Consider the following 15,032-nt stretch of genomic DNA (forward strand, 5'->3'; position numbering starts at 1 on the left):
AAGGTATGTGCTACTATGCTCAGGTTTTTCCACTGAGAATTCTGCCCTGGCTGACTAGAACTGTAATCCTCCCAATCTGAGCCTCCTGAGTGGCTAGTATTACAATTGTAGCTACTATATTAGTTGGTTTAAAAGACTGTTTGTTTAAAAGACAAGTATATATTCCTAGTAACAATATGCTTATTATTTAAATCAAGAATTGAATTTACATATAAATGTATGTTCATGGCTATCAAATTTGTAGGTTTTATACATGGGTGCCAGTATTTGAGACTCAAGTGTCCATGTACTTAAATGCATATTGTTCTATTATTAATTATTTTCTTCTAGGACATGTTATTGATCTTTTTTTTCCTTTTCTTTTAACTATTCTGCAGCTGGAACTCAGGGCCTGGGCGTTGTCCCTGAGCCTCTTGGTGCTTAAGGCTAGTATTCTACTACTTCAGCCACAGTGTCCCTTCCAGTTTTGGGGTGGCTAATTGGAGATAAGAGTCTCATGAAGACTTTTCTGCTCGGACTGGGTTTGAACTGCGATCCTTGTTAGTATTATGATCACCTTTGGTTCTCAGCTCCACCTAGACCTGGCCCCCCTCCCATCCTGGAGTTCCCTCCATACAGCTGGCCCCTCCCTCTCTCTGCCCAGACCCACCTGAACTCCCATCTACCTCACTTCCTATCCCTCAGACTCTCCTGCTACCTGGATGGTGGCAGAGGCCAAGTGCTCCCTCTTGGGGGAAATATGGCTCCTCTCATAAACCTTATAATAATCTTTCTCCTGTGCCTGCCTGCCTCTGTGTGGTCCCCTGGGATGGATGTGTGGGATCCTCTTTCAATCCTCAGATCTCAGCCTCCTGGGTAGCTAGGATTATAGGCATGAGCCCCAGGTGCCGGCTCATGTTACTGATTTTTATAAACAAGGACATAGTTAGGAAAGTCATTTATAATTTCCATTGCGGAAAAATAAAAGAGTATATTAGGAAGAGTTATAAAAATAAATGGGACACAGAATGAAGGAAATGTGGAAATGCCCAGTCATTTAAGTTTTCTACAGATCTAGCCTACTGGGATATTAGCTATTACGCAGAACATAGTTTTGTTCCTCTTTCTAGTCCAATGCTGACTCTAAGGCAACCCGGTGACAGACATACAGTTCTAATAGCAAGGTAGTCTCTTGGCCCTTGCTTAGAAGTAAACGCCTGAGCCAGCAGCATTGAAGAACAGGAAACTGGTTCAGTTTTTCCACAACCCTTTAATTAATTAAGCGGCTGACTGCCCCAGGCAGGGTCTGTTCCTGGTCTTCCCTCTCTGTGACCCTGTTTTCTTCCCCATGGTTCTACTTAACTCCCCTGTTTTAGCAGTCCTGTTTTCCACCTTTTTTTGTATTAGGAGGCTTTTGTTTAAGTTGGGCTGTACCTTCAATCTTTTTCTATCTGTTATATTTTATTGAAAATTTCCTCAGTGTTGATTGTACAATTCTAGGTTTTCAGTGCTGATATGGATTCATTTATATATTCATTCTTCTATTTCAAAGGACATAGAGTTAAAGGCAAATATTAATTGGCCATCATCAATGAAATCTATTTAGGACACTTTAAGGCAAATATTCAGTCCCCACAGTGGTGCATTAAATTTTTATTCATATACTAAAATGGAACTTTGCTTTTGTTTGGTTAAGTGACTTTAAAAAAAAGTGAAAAATGAATTAGACTTACAATCCACATCAAGGATGGCACGAACAGATTTCACAAGCTCCTTAGACTCCAGAGCCAGGGTTGCTGGGATGTGGCGTCCGTTCCTTCCCAGAGGGGAGAGGGAGGACTGAGAGGCAAACATGGCTCTTCTTTCACTATAGTAGTAATGAAATCACAGGAAACAGTAGCTTGTTTATTGCTAAATCTGAATTCGTATTCATTACAACTCTGTACAAGAATACAAGAATATTTCTTTTTTGAAATATTTATATTCTTACAGTTATCTACTATGCAATCCAGGAACAGTATTTGTTTTCAATTCTTTATTATTCAATTAAATAGACATATCTTGAAAGAAATTACCTTTATACATAACAGAAAAGAGCTGAAGAAAAAGTCCTCCCTTGTAAATCATTTGTTGTGCTTATTTTGTAAATGTTTATGTTTTGCAAACACTATTTAGCCTTTTATTTAGTTTTGTAAAATTCAAATTAAGTATATAAGAACAGATTAATAGGCATTATTCTTTATAGTAACATTAAATATAAATTCAGTATACACAGTTTCACTTCTGAAATGATTGTTTTTGTTGTTCCCTTAATTATTGAGGTACTGGAAATTGAGTCCTAGGCTTTGTGGTAGCAAGTGATCTAACACTTGACCTATTCCTCCAACCATGAAATGACCTTTTATTCTTTAGGTGCCAGTCTGGGGACTTGAACTCAGGGCCTAGGTACTGACTCTAAGCTTTTTTGCTCAAGGCAAGCACTGTACCACTTAAGCCACAGTTCCACTTTCAGCTTTTTTGGAGCTTAATTGGAGATAGAGTCTCAAAGAATTCCCTGCCTGGGCAGGCTTCAAACCACTACCCTCAGATCTTAGCATCCCAAATAGCCAAGATTATGGCATTTTGATATAATTTGCAACATTTTCCTAAAAAAGAAAAATCATTGCACTAAAACTTTCACTTGAAAAGAGACATCTTTTACTGATTGTAAAACCACCATGCCTTATAATTCATCTTTTAAAATATGATAATATTAATTTATAAGAAGAAAGGACAGAATCAATTTTCAAATTCAAACATATCTATTCTGAATGAACAAGGGCAAGGTCTGTAATGAAGATACAGTGTATTTACTAGATCAGATTTCACTAGTGTCTAACTTTTCAAGATAGGGTAAAATATTACTTACTAAAGCTTTTTAAAAATATTCTCTTTACCAGAAGAAGTAAAAGTAAGGGTAGGCTCTGGCTTCTAAATAATTATTTTACCTTTGATTTTTTAAATGTAAATATTTTTAATTAATCAAGTTCAAAATGATACTTTAGAGCAAGGGCAGAGGAAAGTAGTCTTACTGAAAATAATATTCATCGAATTCACATAATTATTTTATATGATAAGCTGTATATGTAAAAACAAAAGGGTCAGTTTCTTTCATTATAAAGCAGCGAAACAAGCCTAAAATCAAAAAACTGTAGATAATCTACCAAAAAGCACTATGTGGATGCCTAAAATATCTGATGTTTTTACAACAAAGGGTAGTGTTTTCCAGAGTACTGCACTGATTTTAGTTAAAAGCTGAGAAGCAATGAGTTTTCTGGTTTCTCCAAGTGATACTGATAAAAAAAGACATATCAAGTAGTTATTTAAGAAAATAAATTACTTTAAAAATGCACAATAAAGCTAGGTTCTGGTGACTTATGCCTGTAATCCTAGCTACTCAGGAGGCTGAGATCTGAGGATTAGATTTGAAGTGAGCCTAGGCAGGAAAACCTATGAGATTCTTATCTATATCAAAAAACTAGAAGTGAAGTTGTAGCTCAAGTGGTAAAGTGCCAGTCTTGAGTACAAAAACTCAGGGCCAAGTCCCTGAGGTCAAACCCTAGACTGGCATGTGCACGCACCCCTCATTCCTGCCCCCCATATACACAGGATAATCCCCCCACATGCACAGGATAATCAGAATTTTCACCACGTGATGACCATAACCTTGTGGTCTGAAATAGATTTCATTTGTATATTTCTAGCTCCTAGTAAGAAACCTGAAGTCTGAAGCATAGTGTGAATAGTAAGGAGTGTTCTCTGAATCTATTCTTAAAATTTATATACATTGAAAGATGAAGACGGAAGAAATTGATTACATGAGTAGAGAGTATGTTTTGCAAAGTTCTATTTGACATCACGATGAATCTGCTGGGTTGAGGCTGTCCCTTATCAGTACATTAGTGACCAGTAACTTTTATATACAGATAGGCTGCTCAGTGCATTCAAGTTAGTCTCATTTGAACAGATTTCTTGACAATATGGGATATGTAATTTCACTCAAAAGTACAAAGTAACAACGATTAGCTAAATCTTCCAGGAATTTCTTTGAGATAGTATCCAAAACAATTATTTCCTCACATGTATTTCCAGAACATTAAGGAAGACATCTGCAGAAAAGATGCTGAATCTTAAGATCATTTAAGGTATTTTTGTTATTTTGGCCACAGTTGCTAGATGGGGCATTTAATCAGGGGACATACTTGTGAAATCAGTTAAATATTCTTACCTTATACTTGATAAAGGAGCAGAATTATCAGATAATACTTCTTGAATGGTCTGGCAACAAACAAGAGGGTGAAGGTGATATGCAAATTTGACAACTTTAAAAAGTGTTTTTTCTTGCTTATAAATATTTATAACATCCCTTCTGCATTGATTAAACAGATGTTTCTATTATGGCTGGGGGACCAATTATATCTATACAATATTGCAACAATAATAAAATTAGTGATGAAAATATTTCTTTATAGAGAAACACTGTATAAAGTTAGATATATGGCCTAAGTATTTTCAAAGTCATTAACACACTATGGATTTAGGATCATGTCACTCTCAATCTCCTAGCACTTTATATAATTCTAGCCACTGTTCATGATCCAGGCAACTTTGAATCCACAATATTTTAACACTTCTGTTTTGAGCTTAAAGAATGCGTCACAAAGCACTAAGCATTATTGTGACGTTTATGTATGTCAAGTGTCTACACATTTCCTAAAAATGGCCTTCATACAATATACAATTGATCTGATAGAGGATTGTTTTTAGGACCCACAAGGATATCAAAATCCAAAGGTGCTCAAGTCCATTACATAAAAATTGTCAGATTATTTCTGTATATAATCAACACACATGCTCCTAAACAGTTCAAATAATTGTAGACTACTTATATCTAATTTAATATCAATATAGTGGAAATGTTGTGTGTCTACTGTTTCACAAGAATGACAGGAAAAAGTATATACAAGTTTACTACAGATGGAACCACTGTAGGCCTAGCTACCCTAGATGAACAAGACACAGGTGAACTCTGAGAACCTGGTAAAGACATGACCTGGTGGGAGGCTGGAGCGTGGACCTCTGCATTAGTGTGGATTCAGTGTAGTGTTTGGGGTGTGGCAAATTTAAATTTTGATTATGGGAACATTCTTGAATTTTTTTCTCTTGAATAATTTCAATCAATGATTGGTTGAGTCTGTAGATGTGAAACCCAACCAGAAAGAAGGCCAACTGTAGCAGAAATATTTACCTCTACAAAATGAAGAAGCTTTTCAGTGGATGCCTCAAAAGCTTTTCGAGCCATTTCTGATTTTCGCAACTGGCAGTCAAGTACTGTGATTCTCTTTCTTAAATCTTGAACACTTTCCTAGACAACAGACATCAAAAGGAACAGCTCATGCAATTGTTTGATTTTACTTAACTGTTCCTTATTTTCAGTTTTCATGAGGTAGTATCTTATATCACCTCTTCATGTATCTTCTGACTGGTGGGGACATAACAAATTACATGTCTATTTCAATCAAACAGCCTCCTCTATCCTCCTTAGTTTTGCTCCCCCTCTGCCTGGTACCACCAAGTTCTCTTTCCCTGTGCTACATCCCCCTATCGGTCAACAGCTTTATCAAGGTTCTTTATGTGTTTTCATATATAGTTGCAATTATTCATTCTTCATCTTTCTTTTCTTGTTCCTTTCTCCTCCTAAGTCCTTTATGTGGATTCATGTTGTTTATCCATATAAATAACTATGGATATGGACATATATATATATATACATGTCTATGAATATGTAAGTTTTTTAGGTCCAGCTTCCATATATGAGTGAAAACACAACCTTGTGCTTTCTGAGCTTGCTATATTTCACTCAATATAATGTCCTCCAGCCAGGCGCCGGTGGCTCACTCCTGTAATCCTAGCTACTCAGGAGGCTGAGATCTGAGGATCATGGTTCAAAGCTAGCCTGGGCAGGAAAGTCTGTGAGATGCTTATCTCCAATAAACCACTAGAAAACCAGAAGTGGTGCTGTGGCTCAAGTGGTAGATTGCTAGCCTTGAGCTGAAGAGCACAGGGACAGCGCCCAAGCCCAGGGTTCAAGCCCCACGACTGACAAAAAAAAAAATGTCCTCCAATACCATTTGTTTACCTAAAAAATGACATAATTTCACTCCATGTTTGGTTAAGGGCTTATCAAGCCAAGAACCAACTGTTTATTTCATTGATTCTGTGTATTGTTCTTTTAGTCTTCATTTCATTGATTTTTAAAATTTCCTTTCTTTTACTCATTTTTCATTTGTCTTGTTTTTCTCACCGTGTGAGATGGTTATTTACTTGAGATCTCTTTGACTGATTATGTAAAGCATTCATGGCTATGAATATTCCTCTTACCAGTCTTTGCTATGTTGTGCTAAGTTGTATTTTTATTTTCATTTGCTTCTATGAATTTTCTGTTTGACCTTCTTTCTTCTAAGATAATACAATGATCATTTAAGAATGTATTGATTGCTGGGCACTGGTGGCTCACGTCTGTCATCCTAGCTTCTCAAGAGCTGAGATGAGGATCATGGTTCAAAGCCAGCCTGAGCAGAAAAGTCTGTAAGACTCTTTTTTTGGGTTGTGGGGCTTGAACTGTGGGCATAGGCATTGTCCCTCAGCTCTTCAGATCAAGGCTAGCACTCTACCACTTGAGCTACAGCACCACTTCTGGTTTTCTGGTGGTTTACTTGGGATAAGAGGCTCATAAACTTTTGTGCCTGGGCTGGCATTGAACAGCGATTTTCAGATCTCAGACTCCTGAGTAGCTAGGATTACAAGCATGAGCCACCAGAGCCCAGCTTGTGAGACTCTTATCTCCAATTAACCACCCCCAGACTGGAAGTGGTTAGAGCACAAGTTTTGAGCACAAAACCTCAAGGACAGTACCCAGGTTGTGAGTTCAAGCCCCATTTACTGAGGAAAAAAAAGCATATAATAATCACTGTATGCTTTTCTATTTTTTGTAGTTTCTTATATTGTTGATTTCTAAGTTTATTACATTGTGTATTTGTTAAGAGCTATTTTATAACCTAAAATATAACCTATTTTGGAGAAAGTTCTCTTGTCCACTGAAAATAATACATAATCTGTGTCTTTGGTTAGAACATTCTGTAGAAATATTATATATGATCTATAATATAATTAAATTCTGAAGTTTCCCTGGTTTTTTTTTTTGGTCTGGATGAACTACATACTTGTGAGAGTGGGGTATTAGTGTTATACTATTACTGCCTTGATGTCTATTTCTGCCGGTAGTGTTTCTTCTGTGAAATTATTGTTACTAATTTGGTGCATAATAGTTTACAATTGTAATACATTCTTGATGGATGTTCCATTTATCAATATGAAGTCTCTTCTGAACAATTTTGGTTTGTCTACATTATCTATATTGCATAGATACTCCTGTTTGCTTCTGGAATCCATGGCTTATAGTAACATCTTCCATCCTTTAACTTTAAGCTTACATTTGTTTTTACCAATGAGATTCATTACTTGCATCTTGATTCTTAATTCAGTCCACTAGTCGGTATCCATTGTGAAGAATTGAGACAATTAACATCATTATAGAAAGGTATGTGGTATTTCCTGTCATACTGTTTTTGTAGTATTTGGTTCTAATTCTCTTCTGCTTAAGTACTCCATTTGATGAGATTCTTTCCTGCATTTCCATGTGTGTGTTTATCTTCCTTTCTTTGTATGTGTAGAATTCTTTTAGGTATCTTCTGTAATTATGTTTCAGTGGTTATGGGTTCCTTTATATTTTGCTTATCATGGAAAGTTTTTTAAAATTTTTCCTTTAACGATGAATGATAACTTTGCTAGATACAGTAACCTAGGCTGATAATTATTTTCTTTCAAGATGGAGGGTATTTTTGGTTGTTGTTGTTTCTTTCTTCAGTTTGTTGTTTTAAGTTTCGTGTACTTGATTGACCATTTATTTTCCAAGATGTAGAGATTCTTCTACTACTTTAGTGACTATGTTTAATGACATAGGTTGCGCTTCTTCTTCTGTGCCTATAATTCATAGGTTTAGTCTCTGCTGTCCCAGAGATCTTCAATGTTTCTTTTTTTTCCCCCCCAAATGGCTGTTGAATTTATTTGCTTGATCAATAATAGTCTTGGCAAAAATTAGTTAACCAATGTTGAGACATTTTTAATAGTAATTTCAGATATCCATGATACCCTGATAGAAATTAGAATTTACACAAACAAAACTGTCAATATTGCCAGCAAATATAAAATGAATATAATATGTCTGACAGGACAGCAAGAAGGCGTTTATACATTTATATTTGACACCTGACCATATTTTCAGTCACCATAATATCTTCTCTCCAGATTAAAAAAAATAGTATGCTGATTTCTATAACAAAGCTTTTTCGTACAAAAATGAAATAATGGCCAACAAGTCACAACAGCGCAATAGGTAGAGGATAAAAAAACTGCATCAAACAGGTGCTGAAAATAAATACTAACTAGGAGAAGAACAGAGCCCTCAGGTGGGATTTGACTTCATCACCTTATTGTGTGGGGCCCAGCAGGGGGATTATTTTCAGAGCCACAGGGTGCCACTCACCTGACAAAGGGCCACCAAATCAATGTTTCTTTTGTACTTCCTTAATTTTTTCCCTTCCTGAAACAATGTTCTAAATGATCTCTTCTCTTCAAGTCCTGACATTTTGTCTTCTATTTGATCCAGCCTATTGAAGAAGCTTTCAAATCAAATTTATATTTGACTTGCTGAACTTTTTAATTTCTTGAATTCAATTTGATTTTTTTTCAGGATTTTGAATTTATGTTTCTACAGTTTCCTTCACTTCATGTTTAGTTGTATTCTCTTGGATTTAAGCATGCGTTTGTGTCTACTTTTAATTCATTAATCATAATTATTATCAATGTTTTGAACTTTTCATTTAGGTTTCATTCTTCCCCATCATTAGAGCCCTTTATTGTGGAACTGTTTACCATTGGAGCAGTCATGTTGCCTTGGTTTTTGAGTCCCCCCCCACCTTATTTGTTGTATTTCAGTACTGGGATTTACATGTCTGAGGCCAAGTAACTGATTAGAGGTTTTACTTGCCTCAAGAGTTCAAAAATTTTAAAGTCACAATTATGAGAAGTCTTTAATTCAACTATGTATTTAAAAACTTCATTAAAATTCTGTTTTTTTCCCCTAGTGTAATCAGCATGCTAAATCTAAAACAGATAATAGAAGATAAAAGCAATCACATAGCCAACAGACTTTTGAAGATGAGCTATATATTTTAAAAAATATAGTGAGCAATAGGTGGTGCCATTTTCAGAGGTATATATACCAATGAAAAAGAACTGAGATCTAAATATATATGAAACCTTGATATACAAGAATTGGTTTGCAGGTCAAGTAGAAAATATGGGGCTTTTCAATAAACAATAAGCTAGCTGGTTTCTCAACTAGAATAAAGAAGAATAAAATGGATCTCTACCTCAAACAGTACAATAAAATCAATTACTGAAAAATAAAAATTAAAAAAAAAGTTAAGCACATAAATATATCTTTATAATCTTAGAGATGGGAAGACAGCAAAAAGGATAGGCAAAAAACAATCAATAGATTATGAAGATTAAGAACTCTCGTCCATTTTATCATACAATGGAAAAGAGAAAGCACAAGTCTGGCAGAGTAATTTTTATAACAGATTACTCAATAAAGGATTAGTAACAAGGAGAACTGCTATATAGCTATATCAAAACCCAATGGAAAAATGACTAAAAGATATGAAAAGGCATTTCATAGAAAAATGCCAATATCTATATAATATCTATGTTCAAAGAGGAATGGAAGAGCCCAGTCCTGGTGGATGGCATGGATGGTTCAAACATTCTTTACTAACAAAGAAAATTTAATGTATCCTAATATTTGCCTTATTAGAACAAAAATTTATTTCATTTGCACTTGGAATATTTAAAGAATTTATCCTTTTCTGCCTACATATTCATTAATTATTTGAAGTTACTTGATATTCCCCGAGTTAGTGATATATTTATTTTTCTATAGTTGAACAACTTTATGTCTTTTTCAGCTTACTCAATTTTCTATCCTACCTCACTGAGCTATAATATATGTCTATTCTAGCTTTTGAAGGATATTCAATGAACACAGTATGTACATTACAAAAATTAATTTAATTAAAAAACTCAAATGAAGAGAAGTTCACATTGCCTCTTGGAAAGCATTCATATTTTCCTATTAAAATTGAGAGGTTTTCTAATGGAGCCTAATTTAGTTCATTTTACATCAAAATGAAAAACAAAAAATAAAACCTAACTCCAAATCTAGTTTCTTCATGTTCCTGGGTCTTTTGAAAAAATATTTAGCTTTCACACTTCCTTGAGTTTTCTAACCAAAGTTCAAAAACCTATCCTTCAGGGCTGGGAAGGTGGCTCAGTGGTAGAGCACTTGCCTTGCATGCCTGAGGCCCTGGGTTTGATTCCTCAGCACCACATAAGCAAAAAGAAAAAAAGCCGGAAGTGGCGCTGTGGCTCAAGTGGTAGAGCGCTAGCCTTGAGCTGAAGAGCATAGGGACAGCGCCCAGGTCCAGAGTTCAGGCCCCACGACTGGACCCCCCCAAAAAAACCAAAACCTATCCTTCATATCCTCTTCTCCCATCTCCACAGGACAAATCAAGAAGTTCAGAAACACGAAGGGAAAACCAATGTAATCAATTAAATGTTAAATAGTTCCAGAATTGAATGCCTGAATGGAACAAAGCTGGCCAATGACCCAAATAAATTTTAGGCACATGCTTTTCCATCTCAGAGCTATGTGGATAAAGGCAGGCTCACAACTTTCATGCCACCCTCTTCACAATGTATCACCCTATCATTGAATAATAGAAGACAAACACTGACCTAGTTTAGAAGTGCAGATGAAAAGAAAATGAAAACAGGATACATGACAGCAGCAAGGAAACCATGGCAACTAGAAGGGAGGGTTGTTTTGCTTACTTTATTTTGGTCAGAATAATCAGCAAGCTGAGCCTTCAGCTCTGTAATCTCAGCCTCCAGCAGACGGATCACTTCTTCATAGTCCATTTCCATTCCATGTGCCTGTCTCTGTGCAGCTTCAGCAAGATGAATTCGACTTCGCAAAGCTCTTGTTTCTTCAACCACAGCTTTGGCTTCCTGAAGAGTTCAAAGTTAGTGTTATTGGATAAAAACAAAACAGAACATGCAATGGTTTTGTATTCTACATAAAATATTTTCTTCATCACTTCTTCACATGCAAAACGAAGTATCTTTTATTTTATTATGTGGACTAGTTGTTTGGTCTTAGTATTTCCTTTGTTGTTTTCCTAAGACAGTTTCAGTATCGATTCCCTAACTGCACATACCTAGCATAATGCTAGGAAAAGAAAAGAAGCTGAAGAGAATTAAAAATGGAAAATAGAAGAAAGGACTTAGTCTTAGACAAAAGAGTAGGTTGAGACAAAACTGACAAGGCTCACATTCTAAAAAGGCTACTGCAAATTCATCACATGTTGCTGAGAGATGAAGCCTAGATTAACCCTCAGGGTAAAAGCTTTTTCTTGGGCATCAATCTCTATGCCTCACTTCTCATTTAAGGCAGATGGTAGGATATTTAATAGTACAACATATACCTGTATCTGTAGGATTCAACACCCATAGACATTTATTGAATATTTGTTCTACTTTAAGTGCTCCATTGTAATTTTCTTATTTGTAGAAAAGCATTAGGAGAAAGGCATATTAAAAAACAACAACAACAACAATCCCTTTTCATTCATTAGTGACCAGAGACAGAGAAAAGTCGCATCACTTATTCAATTAATGAACTCACAGCCAAGTCTGGTTGACTCTAACATTAATGTTCTCTTTTCACAATTTTACCTCAATTTTAAATAGCAAAGTAAACCCAAACAAAAATCAACAATATACCACTCAAATCCTCCACCTTAGGAAGGGGTTAGGTGGCCAGTACCCCTTGTTCTCTCATAATGTTCCTTGGAGCTGGGTCAACAGCAGTCCTTGAGGACACCAATAAAATTTGACACAGCAGTTACTACACTGTAAACCACATCTTTTTCTTTACTTGACATGCATTTCTCTCTTCTTTGCAATGGAACTTTCTGCTCCAATTGCCATGGCTAATATTAAGCTACAGTAATTTTAATTTTCTCGGAGCTGTTATGGGGCATTTGCTTTTGCTTGAGCCTAAAAACATTTGAAGTGCTGAGCGGGTTAGGAATGTGGACGTATTCTTATGGGTCAGTTTTGCACTCATACATTCAATAATTAATATTAAGTACTTACATGTCAAGTTCTGGCATAGGCAGTGAATAGCAAAGACAGAAAAATTTCCCTCTTGTCCCTCAAAATCTGCAGTTGAATTTGGAGAAATAGATAGTGAAGATTTCATACAGAAGACATTAGATTAGAGACCCACTGAAGGGACAGAGATGTAATTTTTCCAACAAGGAGCTTTTTGAGCAAAAGGAACCATTTGTGCAAAGGCTCTGAAGTGGAACTGTGCTTTGCATCTTCAGAGAACAGGAAGGAGGCCAATGGGACATCAGTAGTGAACAGGAAAGGAGAGGAAGAAGTCATAGTCAGATATGAGTGCAGTGAGTGTGGGGGTGGGTTGAAGTACAGGGGAAGACATCTGGCTATTCTAAGGGCTTTTATTTTGTGGGGGTGGGGGTAAGGAAAGTGATTAGAGGGCTTGAACTGAGAAGTAATAAGTGATATGAGCTGTCTTACTATTTGTACTACTGTGTTGAGAATAAACTAGGAGGACAATGTGAACGCAGAAGAAGGCAGGCAAAGCTCACCATGGCTCGGACAAGTATGTCAGTAGCAGAGATGGCGGGAAGCACTTAGATTCTAAATATAATTTAGAAGTAGAGCCAGTAGGTTAGGTCATCAATGATATTTATTTAGGAGACACTGCACCTAGACAATCATGTGATGCGATAAAAATACAAAGGGGCCTTTTTTCTGGTTCAGCTTAGAACATTAGATAGAAGTTAGATAAAAGGAGGAAGGAAAGAGAAAATGGTAGACAAAACAAAAACGAAAGAGGAGAGGCAAGAAGAAATGGGGCACCTTTGAGAAATAATATCAGATGGACTTTGATTGGAGTAGCAGTTTCCTGTGGGGAAATAATTGATAATTAAAATGATAATAGGAGAGTAGAAATGGACAGATAGAGGAGCTTGAAACTGGGGAAGTCTTGAGGTTTTCTAAGTGAAAAAAAATGATATGGAAAAATATTTAAAAAGAAGGAATCAGGTGCTATGATTCATGACTGTAATAGCAGCTGCTTGGAAGGCAGAGGTGGAAGGATAGTGATTTGAGGGCAGCTGAGGCAGTTCACATGAGAATCTACCTGAAGAACAAACTGGAAGGAAAGGACTGCCAGAAGTGAGGTGAGGGCATGATTCAAGCGGTAAAATGATTATTTAGCAAGTGCGAGGCCCTGGGTTCAGTTCCCAGTACCAAGGGGAAAAGCATGTTTTGAGGAAGCAGTCTGGTAACGGAGTGCAGGGAATAAAGGTATATGGCTAGCCAACAATAGAAGGTGTGGCCTCCCACACCCCAGATTCCAAAGAAGTTTTATCTTCCTATATTGGAAATATCTTACAGTAGAGGGGCACTTGGGAAGGAAAAGGATGCCTACCTTGCCCACCATATTTGGCAGTCCCATTCAGGCATCCCAAGAAAGTCATCAGTGAATTTTCTGGGTCAAATTCATAGCAGACTGTTGGTGCCTGCATCAGCTTACTGGGACAGTTCTGTTCTAATGTGTCTTACGTGTCACCTCTGCTAATCTGCTCACTGGGACATGAGGTGTGTCTGTTAGCACCCTCATTTTAGATAAGGCAACACACAGAAAGGCTCAGTAACTTTCTCACAATCACACACGTCGTCACTGGAAAGCTGAGATTTGTGATTTGAACCCATGCAGTTCAATTATAAACTTGATGTTCTTGGTTACTGTTCCCTACTAATCCATCAAATAGAGAAAATGCTTAAACAAACAAACAAAAATCACTCCTGGTGACAATACCAGGTACTAGCCCTGCATTTGTCCAGGATGTGGCCTGTAGAGTCAAGCACAAGCAGACGCCACTATACTGATCCCCATTTTCTATTTAACCAGGCTAAAAAAACAAACAAACAAAAAAACAAACAAAATTAACCTGCCTCAAAAGGGCAGAAAATTCACCCTAGCTGCAGTGAAGAATAACTAATTTGATGATTTGTCTTCTTCACACTCACTTCATGTGGCTTTTATGCCTCTATAAAAACAGCACTTTTATTTTTGTTCAGAGATTGCTAGTTAATTAAATGAAGACTCTAGATGGAGATGGAGTTTATTCAGCCATTCTAGTGCATTGATGGCAATACAGTGTGAAGTGCAGCTGGGTGGTAAAAAGATGCAGAGGTTTTGATGCTGAATAAATTCATGCTATTTCTTTTGTAAATGTATAACTGTCAGGCTGGTGAATGTGACCCCTTAGCAAAGTTCTAGCCTAGTTCCCCCTAAATGGCTGTTTAAAAGATCAGTGCATGGAAATGATTACTTTTGGAGGAAACAGGAAAGAAAAGATAACAGCAGTATGACAGATTTAGCAATAAAGGATCACATCAATCCATTTTCTCTTTTCTTCCCAGGCTGCCTTCTAATAAATAACTGCAAAGCCTTCCGTGTCAGTAATATCTGAGCCTGAATTTTCCCAGTACCTCCCCATGAGCCTGAAATTTCAGTCAGGAGAAATGCTGTCATCAATTTACTGATTTACTTTGTACAGGAGCTTAATGCACAGTAGAAAGTTAGTTCACAAAAGAAAACCTAAGGTATGAAAATAAATCAGAAGAATCAACATAGGCATGATTTCTTTTATTTATTTATTTATTATTTGTGAACATACTGTACAGAGGGGTTACAATTACATGGGCAGGATAATGCGTACATTTCTTAC

General features: G+C 36.5%; 1 protein-coding gene across 2 annotated transcripts in view; it reads right to left on the bottom strand.

The window, feature by feature from the left end:
* Positions 1–15,032, bottom strand: part of Stxbp4 (syntaxin binding protein 4) — a 127,476-nt gene that overhangs the window by 44,563 nt on the left and 67,881 nt on the right. For both annotated transcript variants that reach the window (XM_013008844.1, XM_013008845.1), the window contains 4 exons: positions 11,035–11,211; positions 5,267–5,383; positions 4,247–4,296; positions 1,713–1,846 (listed from right to left, as the gene is read on the bottom strand). In XM_013008844.1, the coding sequence (XP_012864298.1) occupies positions 1,713–1,846; positions 4,247–4,296; positions 5,267–5,383; positions 11,035–11,211 (478 nt within the window). The remainder of the gene's footprint in view (positions 1–1,712; positions 1,847–4,246; positions 4,297–5,266; positions 5,384–11,034; positions 11,212–15,032) is intronic.

This window comes from Dipodomys ordii, unplaced genomic scaffold (assembly GCF_000151885.1).
Source record: "Dipodomys ordii isolate 6190 unplaced genomic scaffold, Dord_2.0 Scaffold7, whole genome shotgun sequence".
Lineage (NCBI taxonomy): Eukaryota > Metazoa > Chordata > Mammalia > Rodentia > Heteromyidae > Dipodomys > Dipodomys ordii.